The 23,779-nt window shown below is 40.5% G+C and overlaps 1 protein-coding gene across 3 annotated transcripts in view; it reads right to left on the bottom strand.

The window, feature by feature from the left end:
* Nucleotides 1-372: 372 nt before the first annotated feature.
* The window catches only part of LOC100344289 (zinc finger protein 271), a 97,805-nt gene continuing 74,398 nt past the window's right edge, over nt 373-23,779 (bottom strand). For all 3 annotated transcript variants that reach the window (XM_070067884.1, XM_051841555.2, XM_051841553.2), the window contains 3 exons: nt 8,740-8,866; nt 8,403-8,495; nt 373-4,952 (listed from right to left, as the gene is read on the bottom strand). In XM_070067884.1, coding sequence (XP_069923985.1) covers nt 2,617-4,952; nt 8,403-8,495; nt 8,740-8,866 — 2,556 coding nt within the window. In that variant the 3' untranslated portion in view covers nt 373-2,616. The remainder of the gene's footprint in view (nt 4,953-8,402; nt 8,496-8,739; nt 8,867-23,779) is intronic.

Here is a 23,779-nt window from a genome sequence, read left to right as displayed (position 1 = left end):
CCTGATCTGAGGTAGCTAATAGAGTACCTAAAATGTAATGTATTGGAGTTAGATACACATTTTGAGATTTGATGATTGTTTAGAGCCCTTGTCTCTTCCATTGAGGAACAGTGATTTTTTTTTATTTATTTTTTTGCTTCATACTATTTGCTGACTTGTTGAACTCTTACTTAGTGTAGGGTTAACTATACAATCATTAAGTAAACTGAAAACAGATTTTGTAAAAGTTAAGTGGGAATGTGAGAGGGAAGAGGAGAAAGGGTTGGAGTGTGTGTGGGAGGGAGGGTATCAGGGGACATGTCACTTACATTCATTAGTCTGTATATATGAAATATATCAAACTTATATTAAATAAAATTTTAAAAGTAAATATTTAAAATTCAAAATATTTATACCAATAACAAGGAGAATTTTAAAGGTGTTTATATATATAATATATATGTGTGTGTTTAATTTATGACATTACAATATAAATGTACATATATATAATTTGTAATATAAATATATAGAGCAACCTTTTGAAATGTTTATAATGTATTTATCATCAGAAAAGAATAGCTCAGCTTTCTGTAATAATCCAGTTTCTGATCATTACAAGAATAAAGAGTAAGCCACCAAGTTGTAGCTCATAATCTCTGTTTTTCTGTGTCTCCAAGTCTACCAACCTCTAAAATTAAACACACACACATAATTCTGGGATAAAAGTCACATTAAGATCCCACTATTTTCCCGCATAATTTTCAGGAAATATACTAGTATCTAGACACACAGTGGCAAATTTATCTATGTATAAAATATATGTATATGTTACATATATTCATATATATATATATATACACTACATTGAGAAGAAAGAATTATTACCCTTGGCTAAAATGGCCCTGATACACTGTGTACCTGACAGTTTCCAGGGCAACTTACAGAATGTTGGGGGTGATGATGATCTTACAATAAAAGTGAAATCACCATGGCCATGGTACATGACTTTTCTATGCATGTATGTTTTCTCATTTTGGAGTCTCTTCATGTGAATTGATTAATGGCAGAAAAATTTTTTCACATGCATTAAATTGACATTTTACTGTATGAATTCTCTGATGTTAGTTGATGTGTGCTTCTTCCTGGTCTTCCATGTGGGTGCAGAGGCCCAAGCACTTGGGCTGTCTTCTACTGCTTTCCCAGGCCACAGTAAACAGCTGGATTGAAGAGGGGCAGCTGGGACTAGAACTCGCACCTATATTTATGCAAGCCTGAATTCTAGTAAAATATACTTCCACATTCATTACACTCCTATGAAACCCCTTGTGTGAATTTTGATGTATAATGCCATTTCTGACAAATGGCTTTTTGTTACACTAATAATATTTCTGAACTTCTTCATTTTTTTAACAATTTTTTTATTTGAAAGACAGAGTTAGAGAGAGACAGAGAAGCAGAAAGAGGTCTTCCATCTGACAGTTCACTCCCCAGATGGATGCAATGGCTGGAGCTGCAGCGATCCAAAGCCAGGAGTCAGGAGCTTCTTCTGGGTCTCCCATGTGGGTGCAGGGCCATCTTCTACTGCTTTCTCAGGCCATAGCAGAGAGCTGGATCAGAAGAGGAGCAACTGGGACTAGAACCAGTGCCCACATGGTATGTCAGCATTTCAGGCCAGCACTTTAACCTACTGTGCCACAGCGCTGGTCCCAACCTTTCTTCCTTATGGGAGTGCCTATTGTATGGGATGTAATTTCCAGCAAAAGGCTCTGTCACATGGTTATGTTGATTTTGCAAAAAGTCCTTCACATTCATTATATTCTTAAGTTCTCTCCCTTGTTTGAACTCCATGTGTTATGAGGTATTCCTTCTGACAAAAGGCTTTCCCACATTTATTACAAGATTTCCACCATGTAATAAATTCTCTGATGTTATATTGTGTGATTTTGGCAGAGTTTTCCAACATTCATTCCATTCATAAGGTTTCTCCCCCATGTGAATTCTGATGTTTTATGAGGTGTTACTTATGGATAAAGGCTTTTCCATATGCATTATATCCTAAGTGTTTTCCCCCATATGAATTAGATGATGTGCAATGAGGGCTGAATTATGGGAAAAAGCTTTCCAAGTCATTATGTCCAAGAGGTTTCTCTTCCTGTGCATTTTCTGATGCATTCTGAGATGTGACTTACTGCCAAGGGCTTTTCTACAGTCATTGCATTCATGAAGTCTCTCCCTGGTGTGAATTCTCTGGTGTGATATGAGCTATGATTTATAACATATAATTTATAAAGGCTTTTCCACACTTAGTAGATTCACAAGGTTTCTGCCCTGTGTGAACTGTTTTGATATGAGTATAACTTATAGAAAAAGGCTTTTCTGCAGTCATTACATTTATAAGGTTATTTCCCTGTGTGAATCCTCTGATGCATTTGGAGTTGGAACTTAAGTTTTTCCAGTCATTACACTCATTAAGTTTCAATACTGTGTGCATTCTCTGGTGCATTCAGGTTTGACTTTTGTCCAAAGGCTTTTCCAGTTATTACATTCATAAGGTTTCTGCCCTGTGTGAATTCTCTGATGCATGATGAAGGTTGACTTATGGTTAAATGCTTTCCTCAGTTATTACAATTGAGTTTTCTACCCTGTGTGAATTTTCTGCTGTGATATGAGGTTAGTCTTTTGTCCAAAGGCTTTTCCACAGTCATTACATTTATGAGGTTTCTGACCTGTGTGAATTCGCTGGTGTATGATGAGGTCTGACTTTCGTCCAAAGGCTTTTCCACAGTCATTACATTCATGAGGTTTCTGCCCTGTGTGAATTCGCTGATGTTTCCTGAGGCCTGACGTTTGTCCAAAGGCTTTTCCACAGGCATTACATTTATGAGGTTTCTTCCCTGTGTGAATTCGCTGGTGTATGATGAGGTGTGACTTTTGTCCAAAGGCTTTTCCACAGGCATTACATTTATGAGGTTTCTCCCCTGTGTGAGTTCGCTGGTGTATGATGAGGTCTGACTTTCGTCCAAAGGCTTTTCCACAGTCATTACATTTATGAGGTTTCTCCCCTGTGTGAATTCGCTGATGTTTCCTGAGGCCTGACTTGTGTCCAAAGGCTTTTCCACAGTCATTACATTTATGAGGTTTCTCCCCTGCGTGAATTCGCTGATGTTTCCTGAGGCCTGACGTTTGTCCAAAGGCTTTTCCACAGGCATTACATTTATGAGGTTTCTCCCCTGTGTGAATTCGCTGGTGTATGATGAAGTGTGACTTGTGTCCAAAGGCTTTTCCACAGGCATTACATTTATGAGGTTTCTCCCCTGTGTGAGTTCGCTGGTGTATGATGAGGCTTGACTTTTGTCCAAAGGCTTTTCCACAGTCATTACATTTATGAGGTTTTTCCCCTGTGTGAATTCGCTGGTGTATGATGAGGTCTGACTTTTGTGTAAAGGCTTTTCCACAATCATTACATTTATGAGGTTTCTCTCCTGTGTGAATTCGCTGATGTTTCCTAAGGCCTGACTTGTGTCCAAAGGCTTTTCCACAGGCATTACATTTATGAGGTTTCTCCCCTGTGTGAATTTGCTGGTGTATGATGAGGTGTGACTTTTGTCCAAAGGCTTTTCCACAGTCATTACATTTATGAGGTTTCTCTCCTGTGTGAATTCGCTGATGTATGAGGAGGGTTGACTTTTGTCCAAAGGCTTTTCCACAGTCATTACATTTATGAGGTTTCTCCCCTGTGTGAATTTGCTGGTGTATGATGAGGTTTGACTTTCGTCCAAAGGCTTTTCCACAGTCATTACATTTATGAGGTTTCTCCTCTGTGAGAATTCGCTGGTGTATGATGAGGCTTGACTTTCGTCCAAAGGCTTTTCCACAGTCATTACATTCATAAGGTTTCTCCCCTGTGTGAATTCGCTGGTGTATGATGAGGTGTGACTTTTGTCCAAAGGCTTTTCCACAGTCATTACATTTATGAGGTTTCTCCCCTGTGTGAATTCGCTGGTGTATGAGGAGGGCTGACTTGTATCCAAATGCTTTTCCACAGTCATTACATTTATGAGGTTTCTCCCCTGTGTGAATTCGCTGGTGTATGATGAGGTCTGACTTCCACAGAAAGCCTTTTCCACATTCAAGGCATTTATAAAGTTTCTCTCCTGTGTGAATTCGCTGATGGTTTATGAGGTATGACTTCTGTGTAAAGGCTTTTCTACAGTCACTACATTCATGAGGTTTCTCCCCTGTGTGAATTTGCTGATGTTTCCTGAGGACTGAATTTTGTCTAAAGGCTTTTCCACAGTCATTACATTCAGAAGGTGAATTAAAACTGAGTAATTTTCCACAAGGTTTACATGTGTAAAGTTTTTCCCTTGTATTTAGTCTCTGGTTTATTGTAAGATGTGACTGGTGAATGACAGGTTCAACATACATAATGTACTTATAAAATTTCTTTCTTGTGTGAGTTTGTTGATGCATATTGAGGCTAGAATTTTCATGGATAGCTTTTTCTATTTGCATTGCTTTTCCAAAAGTGACAGTTGATTTATTACAGTTTTCTGCCATATGAACCCTCTCAGATTTACAGAACATCTTTCTTGTGAAGACTTTTGCTTGTCCAGTGGGTCCAAATGGCTGCTTCATCATGTGAATATTGTCAAGCTGGCTAAGAGGCTCACAGAACTGGGGAGATTTTCCAGGTATCTTAGTGTTATCAAATTTCTCTCCAGCCTGTAGTTGATCAGGCCCACTGGGGGGATACACAGTGTGACATTTATTCCATTCCTCAGGCTTCAATCCTGAATAGATTCCCTTTTGAATAATCAGTGTTGGAACATGGCTTGAATTTAAACTAAGTGTTTTTCTTAATTCAATTCTCTTGAGAGCTGATGTCTTGTTATTTTTCATAAAATCCTGATTCAGATTTTTGTCCTGACTTTCCTGGTTGATCCTAATCAGGTCATCCCTTTTCATGACCACTGAAATGAGAAAAAAGCAATCATGTCACTGAATCACATGTAACTGTTTCTCCTGGCATACTCATGTAAAGGGAATGAAGTTACTTGTTATCCAAGTGGCATAAGATGTTCACAAAATCAGTATGAGGTAATTATTTGTGACCATTATATGGTTTTTCTCCTTAATACATTAATATACCATGAGGTTTCCCAATGTTCAAACATGATCCTTTTTACTATGGGAATTTGTCAAGGATGGTAGAATGACTTTTGCGCTATGATGTGTGGGATGCCTGCATCTCAAAACAGTGTCAGTTTGAGCCCTGGCTACTCTGCTTTCAGTACAGCTCTCTGTCTATGTAAACTGGAAGGAAGCAGATAATGGTTCATGTGCCTGGGAACCTGTGAGACACCAGGGATGACTAGAGGAATTCTAGAGTTTTGGCTTCAGACTAGTTAGACCTAAGTGTTGCAGGCATCTGGGAAGTGAGCTAATAGAGGACCTCTTTCTCTCTCTCTCTTCTCTCACTATCACTCTGCCTTTCACAAAGATGAAATAACTATAAAATATTTTAAAGAATGGGCAAATATTTAATAAAAATATTCACCCACTACCTAGCAACCATTTTTTCCCCTGTCCTTTTTCTCCAGTTTATTTTTATAAAAATTGTGTGCTTTTTGCTTCTCTGATATCTCAACCATAAACATGAAAAAGTTTTACTGATCATTTACTTGCAGGTGGAGAAGAGTGAAATGTGCCTGTACTTTAAGCAGGACAACATTTAAGGAGTAGGATTTAAATCTATGAGTGTCTCATGCTCAGTCTTCCTAGGTAAACCTCATTTGTGGGATTTTTCAAATGAAAAACGACTTTGTCTCTACTCTATGACAGCTTCCCCAAATTCCTAAGGACACCCAACACCTTCAGCTTCTCAGAAGTACAACAGGTACAGAAAATTCCCAATATACCACTTTAGTTAAACACTCCCAATCAATTTGAAGAATTTGTTTCTGCAAACCGGGATGTGCTCATCTTCTTTGAAAAGTGTTTTCTAACTCATTCTGAAATCATCAGTACTGGTTACCTCCTCTAAATTCTTTCTAGAAACATTCCTGTGTGATAATTTGAATTTCTGGAGACTTTTGATCAGTTGCCTCCTATTTTCACTGAAAGCTTCATTTCATATGCTTTTCTTATCTTTTTATTGGCTTATTTTCAATGATACTGAAAATAAGAGAGAAATCATACTTCAGACTCCACCCTTAAAGAAATCTGAGTCACTCAACATAACCCCATGAGGCTACTTGACCTTGGGTCTCAAAATCTCAGTATTTTCTTGGTGAGTCTAGAATCACTTATTTTCATGTTTTATGTAAGTTAATGCTTAGTTTAGGACTTCTTTTTTTCAAAGATTTACTTTATTTATTTGAAAGCTAGAATTATAGAGAGAGAGACAGAGAGAAGTCTTCCATCTGCTGGTTCACTACCCATATGGGCACAACAACCAATGCTGGGCCAAAATGAAGTTAGGAGCCAGAGTGTCTTTCTTATCTCCCACATGGGTACAGGGGGCCAAAGACTTGGGCCAACCTCTGCTCTTTTCTCAGGTGCATTAGCAGAGAGCTGGATTAGAAGGGGACCAGCTGGGACTTGAACTGGCACCAATATGCAATGCTAGTGTTGCAGGCTGGAGCTTTAACACACTGCACCACAGTGTCATTCCTAGCTTCATAATTTCTGATGTCACAGCACAGAGGCTTACTCATGACCATCTTTTTTTTTTTTTAAAGATTTATTTATTTATTTGAAAGTCAGAGTTACACAGAGAGAGGAGAGGCAAAGAGAGAGTAAGGTCTTCCAACCAATGGTTCACTCCCCTGTTGGCCACAATGGCCAGAACTGTGCTGATCTGAAGCCAGGAGCCAGGAGCTGCTTCTGGGTCTCCCTTGGGTGCAGGGGACCAAGGACTTGGACCATCTTCTACTGCTTTCCCAGGCCATAGCCGAGAGCTGGATTGGAAGTGGAGCAACTGGGTCAAAAACTGGTGCCCATATGGGATGCTGGTGCTTCATGCTAGGGTGTTAATTCACTGCGCCACAGTGCCAGCCACATGACCATCTTTTAACATTTACTTATTTACTTACTTGAGAGTCAGAGAGACAGAATGAGAGATAAAGACAGACTGAAACAGAGGTTTGCCAACTGTAGGCTCACTCTTCAAATGTTTCCAACAGACTATAATTTTCTTATTTATTTGAGAGGCACAGAGGAAAAAAAAGAAAGAGACTAAGAAAGAGAGAGTTCACATTTATTGATTCAGTCCTGAGCAAGTTCTATGCCTGGGCAAAATCATGAGTGGGAACGCAATCTGAGCAATGAGTTAGAAATAAGTTTCTGGGGGCTGGCATTGTGGCATAGCAGGTAAAGCCACCACCTGCAGTGCCAACATCACTTATGGGCACCAGTTTAAGTCTTAGGTGCTCCACTTCTGATCCAGCACTCTGCTATGGCCTGGGAAAGCAGTAGAAGATGGCCCAAGTCCTTGGACCCCTGTACTCATATGGGAGACCTGGAAGAAGCTCCTGGCTCCTAGCTTCAGATCAGTACAGCTCCAGCCATGACAGCCAATTGGGAAGTGAACCAGTGGATGGAAGACCTCTCTTTTTCTCTCTGCCTCTCCTTCTTCTCTCTCTCTGACTTTCAAATAAATAAATAAATCTTAAAAAAAAAAAAACAGAAACAGGCTGGTGTGGTGGCTCAATAGGCTAATCCTCTGCCTGCGGCACCAGCACACCAGTTTCTAGTCTCGGTCGGGTGCTGGATTTTGTCCCAGTTGCCCCTCTTCCAGGCCAGCTCTCTGCTGTGGCCCAGGAGTGCAGTGGAGGATGGCCCAGGTCCTTGGGCCCTGCACCTGCATGGGAGACCAGGAGAAGCACCTGGCTCCTGGCTTTGGATCAGCGTGGTGTGCCAGCCACAGCACACCGGCCATGGTGGCCACTGGAGGGTGAACCAATGGCAAAAGTAAGACCTTCCTCTCTGTCTCTTTCTTTCACTGTCCACTCTGCCTGTCAAAAAAAAAAAAAAAACCAAAAAAAAAACAACAGAAAAATTAATCTTAAAAAAATTAGTTTCTGTATGTTACCTAATTAACAAGCACTGAAGGAACTAATAAGTGCATGAAGGGAAAGGTATGAAAGTGTAGAGAAGGACAAGTTAGAATTGGGGGAATGTATCAAACCTAGATAAAAGCCTTAGTAACATCAGAAAATGACTGGATTTTTTTTTAATCAAAGAACATCTTCACTAAGAACAAAAGTTAGGAAGATACTGGTATCTCTAAATGCCTGTGTCTGAGGCACAAAAGCAGCTGTCATCAGGAGTAAGGCTTGAGAAAATTTCATGGAAAGAACACCAGTCAACATCTGCACACTTTCTGCCTTGGCCTCCCTGTCTCTTATGTGCAGACTGACCTGAAAGGCTCCGATTCAAGCATTCATCCACCATCCATGGCTCTTCTCCTCGCTCCAACTTAAAGATCAAGTCAGGTTTGGTAATGCAGTGCCCTATTAATGGAAACAAAGTGAGACTTTGTAAACTCACTATCTTGGGTTATTTAAAGGACTACAGCTTGGTTCAGGAGCTATGCAACAAATGTTCCAATTTGAATCTTTTGTTAGATGGTAGATATTCAGATTATTCATGGACTCAATTTCTAATCCTGCCCAATATTAAACATTATAAAGTGTTCCCTTATTTGTCAAATAGCAAGAAAATGTTATCACTGGGCGTGTGATGGGTGTCACTCACCCAAGGAGAACAGGCTGCTGTAGGTCTCCAGCATCACATCTCTGTACAGGATTTTCTGAGCATTGTTCATTTTCTGCCATTCCTCCCATGTAAAGTACACAGCCAGGTCTTCAAATGCCGTCATCACCTATAATAATACACTTCTAGTCAACATGTTAACTCTGTCACAAAATAAACACTGACAGTTGTGTATGGATATGAAGGAAAAAAGGAAGGATATGGTTTCACATTAGACTTGTTGAGTGTTTAGAAAGCCACACGGAGCATTCAACAGAGTCAAACCCATGATCTACAGGCTGTGAGACATGCCCAAGCTGGAGGGAAACAGGAGGTTCAAATCACAAAGGCCACATCTGTCAAGGGGAATTGCACAGCAGGCTAGAAGAGGGGCAATACTGACTGTTGACTGGGCAATGTTAAGGAGAAGTATGTAGAAGCATTGAGAAAAAAGGCAAGAAACCATCAGTGAAACTACGATGGGAATGAACAGAAAACAATTTCCAGGAAAACACCATGCATATCATTTCCAATATGTCAGAGGAAAAATATATTAAAAGACAGGGCAGACATTTAGCTTAGTGTTGTTTATGATGCCGCCTCAGAGTGTCTGTGATTTCCAATGCCAGCTCTAGTTTCTAGCTCCCAGATAATGCAAACCTGGGGAAGCAATGGTGATGTCACCAATGAAGGAGGCCTAGATTCCATTCCTCAATCCTGGCTTCAGTCCTGCCCCACCTGTTTGGTATGGTTATCTAGGAAGTGAATTAATGTGTCAAAGCTCTCTATCTCTCAGTCCATCAACTTTTTTCTCTATCAAGCTAATAAATATTTTTAAGTAAGAGAGAAAATACAGGTAAGACAAAGAATACAAATTAGCTTTTGCCCTTGTCTATGATTATTCTACTGATAAACAATTGAAATAACATTATACCTAATTAAAGTGAAAGCAATGGAAATACTTGCCCAAAACATTCAAATGACAAACATTTGAAATGACATTATACATAATTAAATGAAAGCAATGGAATTATTTGCCCAAAAAGAGAACCTGGGAATGTCTGCAGTACAATCTGCATTTGTGACTCACTGAGGAAAATGCTTAGAGATTCGTTTCAGAACCTGCAATAGTCACCAGAATTGTGATCCAGCAGGCTAAGCCTCCACCATCAATGCTGGCATCCCATGTGAACAGAGGACTTGACTCCTTGCTGCTCCACTTCCAATCTAGTTCCCTGCTAACCTGATTGAAAGAGCAGTGAAAATGGCCTGAGTATTTGGACCCTTCCACCAATGTGGGAGACCCATGGAGTCCCAGGCTCCTGGCTTTGGCCTGGCCCAGTCCCAGCCATTGTGGGCATTTGGGGAATGAAACAGTAGATAGAATATATCACCTTTTGTCTCCCTTTCTCTCCCAATCTCTGCAAGTCCACCTTTCAAATAAATAATCTTAAAAAAACAAATGAGCCTCCAGTAGATTCTTTTCTCCACACATTCCTTATCCTATTTCAGAATCCAATTCAACTTCTCAAAGGTATTAAGAACTCCATTACTCTAACAATTTGAAAACAAACTTAACTGATTTGTGTTCCAGCATTAGGTAACTCTTCCTCTTGCACAATGCTAAGTGTTTACTTCATAGGTAGCACTAAAACACTGTTCAGTACATCATCTATGTGTAGAATGTTTCAGACATGACCCCAAAAATGTAGCATATTGTGCTTAGTTTCAACTCAATTCATGTAATATATATTTTGCTATAGCAACAGAAAGACAAGAGACCAAACTGCATTATTATAGATGACAGTAATGTTTCATAATCATGCCAAATTCATAATTCATTTCTGTATATTCTGTGAGAACAAATTTTATGTTTATTTTTCTATTTTAAAATTTTGTAAAGATTTATTTATTTATTTGAAAGCCAGAGATACACAGAGAGAGGAGAGGCAGAGAGAGAGAGAGAGGTCTTCCATCTGTTGGTTCAGTCCCCAGTTGGCTGCAATGGCTGGAACTGCACCAATCTGAAGCCAGGAACCAGGAGCTTCTTCTGGGTCTCCCACATGGGTGCAGGGGCCCAAGGACCTGGGCCATCTTCCACTGCTTTCCCAGGCCATAGTAGAGAGCTGGAGCAGAAGTGGAGCAGCCAGGTCTCAAACCGGTGCCTATATGGGAAGTTGATGCTTTAGACCAGGGCATTAACTCGCTGAGCCACAGAGCCAGCCCCATATTTTCCATTTTAATTAACTAGTATACTGGGACTGGCACTGTGGCTAGCAGGTAAAGCCACTGCCTTCAGTGCTGGCATCCCATATTGGTGCCAGTTCAAGTCCCAGTGGCTTCACTTCCAATCCAGCTCTATGCTATGGCCTGGGGATTCAGTAGAAGATGGCCTAAGTCCTTGCACCCCTGAACCTATGTGGGAGACCCAGAAGAAGCTCTTCACTTCTAGCTTTGGACCAGTGCAACTTCGGCCATTGTGGCAAACTGGGGAGTGCACCAGCAGATGGAATACTCTCTCTCTCTCCCCCTCTGCCTCTCTGTAACTCTGACTTTCAAATAAATAAAAAAAATCTAAAAAAATAAATAAATAAACTAGCATTAAACACCTAAAATGAGTACTGACAAGCTGGGGAATAATTTTAAAAAAAAAACAATTACAGGTGATATATTAATTTTCTTTCCTCTTAGAAACATGTGGAGGACCCAGAATCATACCTGGGAGAGAAGGTGAATGGCAGGAGTTCAAAGAGAACTCGGGAGGCCAACGCTGTGGCATAATGGGTAAAGCTGCTGCCTTCAGTGCCAGCATTCCATATGGGTTCTGGTTCAAGTCCTGCATGCTCAACATACAATCTAGCTTTCTGCTATGTCCTGAGAAAGCAGTGGAACATGGTCCAAGTCCCTGGGCCACTGCACCTGCATGGGAGACCCAGAAGCTCTTGGGTCTTGGCTTTGGATCGGCTGAGCTCCAGCCTTTGCAGTAATTTGGAGGGTGAGCCAGCAGATAGAAGACTTTCTCTCTCTGCAACTCTTTCAATAAATAAATGAAATCTTAAAAAAAAAAACCCTCTGGTTTCCTTCTGCACTGAACAGTGGGGAAAAAAAGGATATAATAGAATGAATAAAGAATAATAAATACATTAACCAAGAAAACATCAGCTTCACTGTGGAGGAATAAACCTCTAAAAATAGAAATACATAGGAAAATGCACCCACCTATATTAAGTGGCAGAGATTAAACAGAAGTTATCATTGGTTTAACGAAAGCATTATCTACAAATTTTGTAAAATAATAATGTAAAAGTAAAAAGAAAAGTTGAGTGTTCAATGAATAAGGTTATCAGAGATAAACATTATGTTGTTATTAAAGTTTATACTAAAGAAAGTTAACAAATACACATAATGTATATTTAATGCAGTGCACTTTACCAGTAATGATTCCAAGTAGCACCTTTCCCTGTATTCATCCCTTCACAAAACCCTGGATTGGGGCTGGCACTGTGGCCTAGCGGGTAAAACTGCCACCTGCAGACTGGCATCCCATATAGGCACTGGTTTGATTCCCAGCTGCCCCACTTCTGATCCAGCTTTCTGCTATGGCCTGGGAAAGCAGTAGAAGATGGCCCAAGTCCTTGGGCCCCTGTACCCATGTGGAAGACCCAGAAGAATCTCCTGGACCCTGGCTTTGGATTGGCACAACTCTGGCCATTGCAGCCAACTGGGGAGTGAACCAGCAGATGGAAGAGCTCTCTATCTCTCTCTGCCTCTCCCTCTCTCTGTGTGTAACTCTTTCAAATGAATAAATAAATCTTTTTGAAAAAGACCATGAATTTCACCATTTCAATTGATTTGCCCCATGAGATACCAGTAAATGTGATAGAAATAGACAATTTGTTAAAATATTTATTTATATGAAAGAGTTACACAAAGAGAGAAGGAGAGGCAGAGAAGAGAGAGAGAGAGAGAGAGAGAGAGAGAGAGAGAGAGAGAGAGAGAGAAGGAGGAATAAAGAGAGGTCTTCGAACTGCAGGTTCACTCCCCAGATGGCTGCAATGGCTGGAGCTGTGTAGATCCAAAGATATGAACCAGGAGCTTCTGTCAGGTCTCCCACAAGGGAGCAGGGGCCAAAGGACTTGGGCCATCTTCTACTGTTTTTCCAGGCTGTAGCAAAGAGCTGGATCAGAAGTGGAGCAGCCGAGTCATGAACTGACACCCATATGAAATGCTGGCACTGCAGGTGGTGTCTTTACTTGCTATGTCACAGAACCAGCCCCAGAAATAGACAATTTGTAAAGTATTTGCCTTCTCAGATTTTCTTTTTCTGACAGTTATCTTCTGAAAAACGCTGGGGCCTGCCTGTTGAAGAGATAGTATGTAGGCTGGCACCGTGGCTCACTAGGTTAATCCTCCGCCCGTGGCACTGGTATTCCAGGTGACAGTCTCAGTTGGGGTGCTGGTTCTGACCCAGTTGCTCCTATTCCAGTCCAGCTCTCGGCTGTGGCCTGGGAAGGCAGTGGAGGATGGCCCAAGTGCTTGGGCCCTGCACCCACATGGGAGACCAGGAGGAAGTGCCTGTCTCCTAGCTTTGGATCAGCACAGCATACTGGCCATAGCAGCCATTTGGGGGGTGAGCCAATGGAAGGAAGGCATTTCTCTCTGTCTCTCTCTCTCTCACTAACTCTGCCTGTCAAAAAAAGAAAAAAAGAGATAATGTGCAGCCAAGATTCACCACAAACCCCAGACACTTAAGTGAAGCCTCAATCAGTTCCCCAGATGGCTAAACTCTCATTTCTGCTCCTGGACCGATCATAGGAACTGCCCAGCTGAGTACAGCCCAAAACACAGAGTCAGAACTGCAAATCAACTGGCTATTTGTTAAGCCATTGTGTTTTCTGATTTGTCCTACATCAAATGCTGATATATATCAGTAAGTATGGCAGAAAGTTGAATTACATGCAAACTACAATGCATACAACTTCAAAATTTCATTTGGAAGTTCCCATAAAACAGGGCCAGCATTGTCACATAGCAAGTAAACCTGCCGTCTGCAATACAAGCACCCCATATGAGCACTGGGTCATGTTCTGGCTCTTCTGCTTTTGATCTAGCTTCCTGCTGATGGCCTGAGAAAAGCAATGGAAGATGATCCAAATACTTGGGCAAATGCTACCAATGTGGGAGATCCAGGTGAAGATCTTGGTTCCTGACCTCATTCTTTCCTGGCCCTGCTCAATGCAGCCATCTGTGATGTGAACAAGCAGAAGGGAGATCTCTCTGGGTCTCTCCTCTATATGCAATACTTTCAAATAATTTTTTTAAAAACTTAGAAAAAAGCTCCTATAAACACAATCTTTGCCTATCAATTAGACCTTAGAGGTTTCACCTCACCCTGGTTAGAATGGTTCACATACAGAAATCTACCAACAACAGATGCTGGAGAGGATGTGGGAAAAAAGGGACACTAACCCACTGTTGGTGGGAATGCAAACTGGTCAAGCCACTATGGAAGTCAGCCTGGAGATTCCTCAGAATCCTGAATATAACCCTACCATACAACCCAGCCATCCCACTCCTTGGAATTTACTCAAAGGAAATTAAATTGGCAAATAATAAAGATGTCTGCACCATAATGTTTATTGCAGCTCAATTCACAATAGCTAAGACCTGGAACCAACCCAAATGCCCATCAACAGTAGACTGGATAAAGAAATTATGGGACATGTACTCTATAGAATACTACACAGCAGTCAAAAACAATGAAATCTGCTCATTTGCAACAAAATGGAGGAATCTGGAAAACATCATGCTGAGTGAAATAAGCCAGTCTCAAAGGGAGAAATATCATATGTTCTCCCTGATCTGTGACAACTAACCAAGCACCTAAAAGGAAGCCTGTTGAAGTGAAACAGACACTTTGAGAAACAGTGACTTGATCACCCCTTTTCCTAACTATTGATGAACAACTTAATACTTTATCCCTTTTAGTACTTTTTTGTTCTACTTAATACTTTGGTTGAACTCTTTAATTAACACACAATTATTCTTAGGTGTTTAACTTTAACTGAAAAGTGGTCCTTGTTAAATATAAGAGTTTGAATAAGAGAGGGAGGAGATGTACAATCTGGGACATGCTCAATCAGACTTGCCCCAAATGGTAGAGTTTAAAACGTGCCAGGGGATTCCAATTCAATCCCATCAAGGTGGCATGTACCAATGCCATGTCACTAGTCAAAGTGATCAATTTCAGTTCACAATTGATCATAATGATAGGATTAAGAGTCAAAGGGATCACATAAGCAAGACTAGTATCTGCTAATATTAACTGATAGAATTAAAAAGGAGAGAACTATCCAACATGGGAAGCGGGATACACAGCAGACTCATAGAATGGCAGATGTCCTAAACAGCACTCTAGCCTCAGAATCAGCCCTTAAGGCATTTGGATCTGGCTGAAGAGCCCATGAGAGTATTTTAGGCATGGAAAGCCAAGACACACTGGGAAAAAAAATTAAAAAAATAAGAAATAAAAGCCTAAATAAAAGATCCCTGTGAGTGATATCTCAATGGATAGAACAGGCCTTCAAAGAAGGAGCTACCTTTCTCTGAAGGCAGGAGAGAACTTCCACTTTGACTATGACCTTGTCTAAGTAAGATCGGAGTCGGTGAACTCAAAAGGCTTCCACAGCCTTGGCAACATATGACAAGAGCCTAGGGTGATTACTGATGCCATAAACAAGACTGTCAATAGTTAAATCAACAACAGGAGTCACCGTGCACTTACTCACCATGTAGGATTTCTGTACTTAATATGTTGTTCAATGTGAATTAATGCTATAACTAGTACTCAAACAGTACTTTACACTTTGTGTTTCTGTGTGGGTGCAAACTGTTGAAATCTTTACTTAATATATGCTAAAGTGATCTTCTGTATATAGAGATAATTGAAAATGAATCTTGATGTGAATGGAATGGGAGAAGGAGCCGGAGATGGGAGGGTTGCAGGTGGGAGGGAAGTTATGGGGGAAGGGGGGAAGCCATTGTAATCCAAAAGCTGTACTTTGGAAATTTATATTTATTAAATAAAAGTTAAAGAGAAAAAGAATACAGTGGGCAGAAGCATAGCCCAGGTACTAAGTATATAACAGACTAGATTTTAAAATGATGCTTGATCTTACCTATTAAAATAATTTGTGGACCATCAATGGATCATATTTTACATTAAAATAGTAATAATTTGGTGCATTAATAGGCTGGAAAACAGGGTGAATGCCTTGTAAAGTCTTTGTGAATATTTAAAACTGCACTATCTAGAAATTCTTTACCCAAAACATCCTGAATTCATCTATCCATCACATCCAGTTATCTGTATATTTTTAACAAAGCTAGATTTAAAAAAAAAACTGCACTTAAGTAGTGGTTTCTGACACAAATTAGGCAAGAGACAAATATTAGGGTGTCATGGAGCTCCTGCTTTTACTCCTCTTCTAGTCTAAATGAGAATTGCCATGAAATTATAGACAAACTCTTGAGGATTTGAGTGATGGTCTCATGGGCCATTGACTGTTGGCACACAGCTATTGGTCATTTTTTCTATGTATAGTGTATGAATTGTGCCATGCAAATGCCTATCTCAGCACTTATCTGGTAATTGCCTTTCAGTGACTTCATTCTGCAAATTGAAGGACCTCAGTCTTGAACTTCAATCTTACATAACTTCACCTCAGACCCAGAATAAAATTATTACTTAGTTCCCAGCATCATACAATGTAAACAGAAAATGAAGTGTAGGCATCAAACAAGAATAGTATCATGAAATAGTGAATTCCCTTGTCCTTTCTAAAAATTATTGCTCCCCATAGTGGTAGCCACACACTTCTGACAGCAGGAGTTGCTGATTTTAGAATTATGCTGGAAAATTCTGTGGGGATTCCTGAGAAGAAAGTGGGAAGGCAGCATGCAACACTCAATTGTTGATTGATCTTTTACAATTCATTTTCTCTCACTGATTTTAAATATACCTTTGTTTTTATTTGACAGGTAGAGTTACAGACAGTAAAAGAGAGACAGAAAGGTCTTCCTTGTGCTGGTTCACTCCCCAAATGGCCGCTGTCACCAGCGCTGCATTGATCCAAAGCCAGGAGCCAGGTGCATCTTCCTGGTCTCTCATGGGGGTGCAGGGGCCCACGCACTTGGGCCATCCTCCACTGCCTTCCCTGGCCACAGCACAGAGCTGGACTGGAAGAGGAGTAACCAGGACTAGAACCTGGTCCCCATATGGGACGCCAGTGCCACAGGTGGAGGATTAACCAAGTGAGCCATGGCACCAAACCCTAAATACACCTTCTGACCAGCATTTATAATTTCAAGCACTTAGAAATAGGAGCTCTAACACTTGATTTTACTAAATCAATAATGAAAAATATAGTCCCTAAGATATAAAGAGAGTGAGGATCACAGACTGAAATTAATTCAGGATCCTACAAGGACTAAATTTGAGGTCAAGCTTGAGCTACTTATCACTAATAGAAGCAACCAGTGTTATCTGATCAAGTTTTACTAGATGGGAGTGGTATCCCATATTTGTGCCAGTTTGTGTCCCAGTCTCTCCGCTCCTGATCCAGCTCCCTGCTATTGAACCTGGGAAAATAGCAGCAAAAGATGGCCCAAGTGTGTGGGCCTCTGCCCACACCACAGTGGCAGCCCTAAGAAGTCTTAAAAACCTAAAGAAATAAAATGTATAATATATCAACTATAGTTGTATATAGGTATAAATTTCTGAAAAGTACATAATTTCATCCTTTTAGACATCTAAAACTTATTTGTAAATTATATAATTAAAAAAAGATAAAAAGACATTGATTCTTATGTCTCTTCAGCATAAGACATCAACTTTTCCAGGTTCTAGATGCACTTATTCACAGAGTTTCATAGAAGTAATCAGTAATGTGGCTCAAATAACAGGCTTACCCAGGGAATCCCCCTAAATTTAAACAGGGTGCTCAATACCATTTTAGAAAAGTTCCAAAATATGTATCAGAAGAAAAAAATTATTTATTTGGTACATCTCATTTTAACTATAGTATTACCTAAATTTCCAATAGTCAGATGTACTCAAAAAATCCCACAGGTGGGAGAGATGGCCTAACACAGCAAGTAATTATTAAAATAAAAATGTTAAACTACAACTTAACTAGGTAAATAACACTCCACAGGTCCCAAACTAAAATAATTAAGATGACATAATAAAAGGAAACTCAATGTCTTCATGCATTAAAATGTATTACATTAAACTTAATAAACAAAAAGGTGATTATTCCAGCTGTTTCCCACTTGGCATCCCAATTTTACCTGTTGAATCTGGAAAAAAGTAAATGGCATCTCATGGTAGATTACTAAAATCTTAATGCTATAGGCCATCGATTATGTCCACCATACTTTATATCTAATATTAACATATCTGATGCTTCTTAGTAGATAAATGACCTGTCTTAACTATTACAAAAGTGGCAAATGTGTTTTTGCTCAAAGCTTTTCCAACAGCTGCTCAGTCTAGTTTGCCTTCACTTTGATTTTTTTTTTAATTTATTTAATTATTTTTGACAGGCAGAGTGGACAGTGAGAGAGAGAGACAGAGAGAAAGGTCTTCCTTTGCCGTTGGTTCACCCTCCAATGGCCACCGCGGCCAGCGCGCTGCAGCCGGCGCACCGCGCTGATCCGATGGCAGGAGCCAGGAGCCAGGTGCTTTTCCTGGTCTCCCATGGGGTGCAGGGCCCAAGCATCTGGGCCATCCTCCACTGCACTCCCTGGCCACAGCAGAGGGCTGGCCTGGAAGAGGGGCAACCGGGACAGAATCCGGCGCCCCGACCGGGACTAGAACCCGGTGTGCTGGCGCCGCTAGGCAGAGGATTAGCCTAGTGAGCCGCGGCGCCGGCCTTGCCTTCACTTTGAAAAGACACTTTTTCTAGGGTATACATGAGCATCTCATTGACTTGGCCGTCAAACATAATTTTTGCAAAGAATTTAACTGTACCCAGCTTTTATCAGGAGCACAAGAATATATCACATTGATGACTTCCTCCCTTCATGAGACTATTTGACACACTTGTGAAGAACATACAATGCTAATACCTTTTAGTCCTTCCTGGGTTTTGGTGCAATGCATGCCTCATTTAAAAAATTAATTGTCATGGATGCTACAAATTAGTCCAGCTTATATGGCCCCCCTTCCAATGAAAAGTCAAATTGAATACTGTAGGCACTATCCTTAGTGTTCTCAGTGACTTCTTCATTCGAGGAGATCATATGCCTTCTAAATTCTCTGGATCATTTGTGATATCCACTACTTCTCAAGGGCTGTGATGCAAGGAATAACCTCTCTTGGAAACTTGCTATGTGCCAGTAAAATTAAATTAGATTTCTATTAATTGTGCTATACTGGAAAAACAGTGACCTACACACCTTGAGCCTGTGATTCTCCAAACCTTGTAATCTAGTAGGACTTTGGCCATGGATATAGAACAGTAAAACATGAGAATGGCTACTAAGGCCTCCTTAATAGATGATGGACCCAAACTTGGCATACTCCATTTGGCAAAGGGGATGGCTTCCAATGTCTGCTGTCTATGTCCAGATGCCAGGGTACAGCAGGAGGTCACTATTCTAACAATAATAAAGAAAAACCATTTAAGTTCAGCTGGACACCATTCTGCTGACTGTTGATTTCATTACTATTAATCTGGATGCCTCACTGGTGACAATCCAGAGACCCAAAGTAGTCACAGCATTATCTGCTAACAAAAGCTTAAACCAAGAGTTATGGATTAATATCTGTTATAACACGATTCCTCAGAACCCATCTAGTCCAAACCTTGAGAGTTGCAAGCTGTTATACTTGGCCCACCCATATATAGGATGTTAATTGTGCCAGATGGGCTCTATATCCTTGTACTGCAAGGAAGACGTCATAGATATTGATGCTCCAAACTTACCCAGTTCCCTGCTAATGTGTCTGGGAAAGCAGCACAGGCTTGCCCAAATGCTTGGGCCCCTGAACCCATGTGATATCTGGAAGAAGCTCCTATCTCATGAGATCAGCCTGGTCTAGCCCCAGTCATTGCAGCCATTTTGGAGGAGAACAAACCAGAAGGAAGATCAGTCTCTCCCTTTCTCACTCTAACACTGCCTTTCAAATATATAAATAAATCTTTTAAAATGTAATCATTTCAATAGATTCCTCAGTGCTCAATCATGATGACTTTTACTATCTTAAGGACATTTTCATTTCTTTTTTAAAGATTTGTTTATTTGAAAGGCAGAGAGGAGGACGGTGTGCTGCAGTATGCAAAGCTGCCATCTGTTATACTGGCATCCTATATAGGCACCAGTTCAAGTCACACTTGTTCCACTTCTGATTTAGCTTCATGCTAATGGCCTGATAGAGTGGAAGATGGCCCAAGTACTTGGGCTCCTGCCACCCCCATGGGTGACTCAAAAGACGCTCCTGGTTTCAACCTGGCCCTTTACCGGCCATTGGAGAAACCAGGGGTGTGAAACAGATGATGGAAGATCTCTCTATGTCTCTCTCTCTCTCTCTGTAACTGTGACTTTCAAATAAAGAAGTAAATAACTTTTAAAATGATTTTAGAAAGGGCAGAGAAACACACAGAAAGTGGGTGAAGAGAGAGAGGAAGAGAGGTCTTGCATATGTTGGTTCACTCTCTAAATGTCTGCAACAGCTATGGCTGGACCAGGCTCTCAGGTCCCCTAATAAGTAGTAGATCTTTCACTTAGGTGAAAGGAACTGAAGAATTTGAGCCACTACCCCATGCTTCTCAGAGATATTAAGCAGGAAACTAGTTTGGAAGTGAAACACTGAAAACAGATTAGCACTGCAATATAGAATGTGGGCATCACATGCAATGACCAACAAATTAGAAAACCTGGAAGAAATCAAGACACATGCTAGGTAAAAAAATTGAGCCATGAAGACATATAGAAAACCTAAACAAACCAAAAACCAAAACAGATATTGAATCAGTAACAAAAACCCTCCAAAGAAAAGCCCAAGACCAGAAAGCTTCACTGCTAAATTCTACCAGACTTTTAAAAATAGAACTAATTGGCCAGTGCCGTGGCTCAATAGGCTAATCCTCCAGCTTGTGGCACTGGCATACCAGGTTCTAGTCCCAGTTGGGGCACCGGATTCTGTCCCAGTTGCCCCTCTTCCAGGCCAGCTCTCTTCTATGGCCCAGGAGTGTAGTGGAGGATGGCCCATGTGCTTGGGCCCTGCACCCATGGGAAACCAGAAGAGGCACCTGGCTCCTGGCTTTGGATCAGCACGATGCACCGGCTTCAGCGTGCCAGCCGCGGCAGCCATTGGAGGGTGAACCAATGGCAAAGGAAGACCTTTCTCTCTGTCTCTCTCTCACTGTCCACTCTACCTGTCCAAGAAAAAGAACTAATTCCAATTCTCCTTAAGCTATTCAAAGCAATTGAAAGAGAAGAGTATTCCCAAACTCCTTCTGTTTGGCCAGTGTCACCTTATTTTCTAAACCAGAAAATGATACAATAGAGAAAGAGAATTAAAGAACAATATCTCTGATACCCACAGATCCCAAAATTCTCAACAAAATACTAGCTAATAAAATCCAACAACAGATCATAAAGATAATTTACCTGGACCAAGTGGAATGTACCTATGGTATGCAGGGATAGTTCAACATATGCAAATCAATAAATGTGATATGTGACACTAGCAAACTAAAGAATAAAAACCACATGATGATCAATAGATGAAGAGAAAGTATTTGATAAAAAACAGCCTTTCCTTATAAAAACCTTGAGCAAGTTGACAATAGAAGGAACATTCCTTATCACAATCAAGGCAATATATGACAAATCTTCAACCAACATCATATTGAATGGGAAATCGTGGAAGCATTTCCACTAAGATCTGAAACAAAAGTTGCTCTCCCTCACTACTGCTGTTCAATACACTACTGACAGTTTTAGCCATGGCAATAATGCAAGAAAAAGAAATCAAAGGAAAACAAATTAGAAAGGAGAAAGTCCAATAATTTGTTTGCAGATGACATGATCCTAAATATTGGTAAACCAAAAGACTCCACCAAGAGATTATTGAAACTCACAAGAAAGTTTGGCAAAGTTGTAAAATATGAAATCAACACACAAAAATCAATAACCTTTATATACACAAAAATGCCATGGCTGAAAAATAACTTATCAGATCAGTGCCATTCTCGATAACCATAAAATTTTTTATTACCTTGGAATAAATTTAGTCAAGGGTGTGAAAGATCTCTATAAGAAAAAATTACAAAACATTAAAGAAAAAAAAGAAAACACAAAAAAAGGAAAAATCTTTGATGTTCATAAATTGGAAGAACAAATATCATCAAAATTCCCATTCTACCAATAGAAATTAGTTTTAATTTTACTTTTACAATCATTTATTTATTTGAGAAGAAGTTATAGACAGAGAGACGGAGAGACAAAAAGCGATGCCTTCTAACTGTTGGTTAATTCTCCAAATAGCTGTAATGGCTGGTGCTGGGCTGATCTGAACCCAGGAGCTAGGAGCTTCCTCCTCATCTCCTATGTGGATACAGGAGCCCAAGCACTTGCACCATCTTCCACTGCCTTCCTAGGCCATGAGCAGAGAGCTGGATCAGAGGACCAGCTGGGACCCAAACTGGCATCCCTATGAGATGCCAATGCCACAGACAGAGGCTCAAACTACTATTCCACAGTGCCAGCCCCTCAAAAGCAATCTACAGATTCAACATGATCTCAATCAAAATACCAACAACATTCAGAAGGAAGACCTTTCTCTCTCTCTCTCTGTCTATAACTCTACCTGTCAAAATAAAAAAATAAACTAAAAAAATTTAAAAAATAAAAGAACATACAGCATCACTTGATGGTTCAGGAGCATGACAAGTAGGGCCCTGTGGTGGCCTATTACTGAACAGTTGCTCAAGAATTGATCTGAGGGGTGTTTCTTGTCAGCCATTGTTTGATCATTATGTATTTCACCAAGGGGGTCATTTATATGCCATGCAAACTAGAATGAAGATTCAAAATAAAACTCATGAGTGTCATAAATTTTTTATCAAAATTAACAGGTCAGTTAGGAGCTCCTAATAAATAGTTGGGGGGCTGGCACTGTGGTGCAGCAGGTTAAAGCCCTGGCCTACAGTGCTGACACACCATATGTGCTCCAGTTCAAGTCCCAGCTGCTCACTTCTGACTCAGCTCTCTGCTCTGGCCTGGGAAAGAAGTAGAAAGATGGCCCAAGTCCTTAGGCCCCTGCACACATGTGGGAGACCTGGAAGAATGTCCTGGCTCCTGGCTTCAGATCAGCACAGCTCTGGCCACTGTGGCCATTTGGGGAGTGAACTAGCGAATGGCAGAGGCCGACTCTCTGTTAGACTGAACTTGGATGGGACTCAATTATCCCAATGAGAGACTTCAATGATGCAAAAGCAAAGAGGTTTATTGTTCTAGCTTGATCTAGGGTCCACTCCAATCATCACAGTGGTCATCTGATGAGGACCCATCCCATATACTTTGTGGGGTTTATATAGAGTTTTCAGAGACATTCTACATATTATAGCACCATTCAGCAAATCATCTCATTCTGCGGGAATTTAAAGAACATCTCTTAAAATTGATTAGTAAATCCAGTGGTGGGAATAGACCTAGTAAAGGTGGTTAGATGGCTTTGGGGGTGATGCTTTTTAAAATGATTGGCTAAAGTGTAGGGTCCAAACCGCTAGGGTGTATGTTCCAAACTACAGAGTTTTGGGATGTTATCAATCGCTGTAATGGCCTAAAAAGACACCTGGAAAAGATTCAGATTCCTTTTGAAGCATTCATCAGTAGCCTCAACCAGTTTTTATTGTCCATTTAATGGCTCCAATAATTTATGGGTACATAGGGCTGATGTTGGCAAGATCCTAAAAACACCCTTTGAACCCTGCTTCAGCAAATGAAAATACAGAAAATATATATTGGAAAT

This window comes from Oryctolagus cuniculus, unplaced genomic scaffold (assembly GCF_964237555.1).
Source record: "Oryctolagus cuniculus unplaced genomic scaffold, mOryCun1.1 SCAFFOLD_77, whole genome shotgun sequence".
In the NCBI taxonomy this organism is placed as follows: domain Eukaryota; kingdom Metazoa; phylum Chordata; class Mammalia; order Lagomorpha; family Leporidae; genus Oryctolagus; species Oryctolagus cuniculus.
This window is presented reverse-complemented; position numbering and strand designations above follow the sequence as displayed.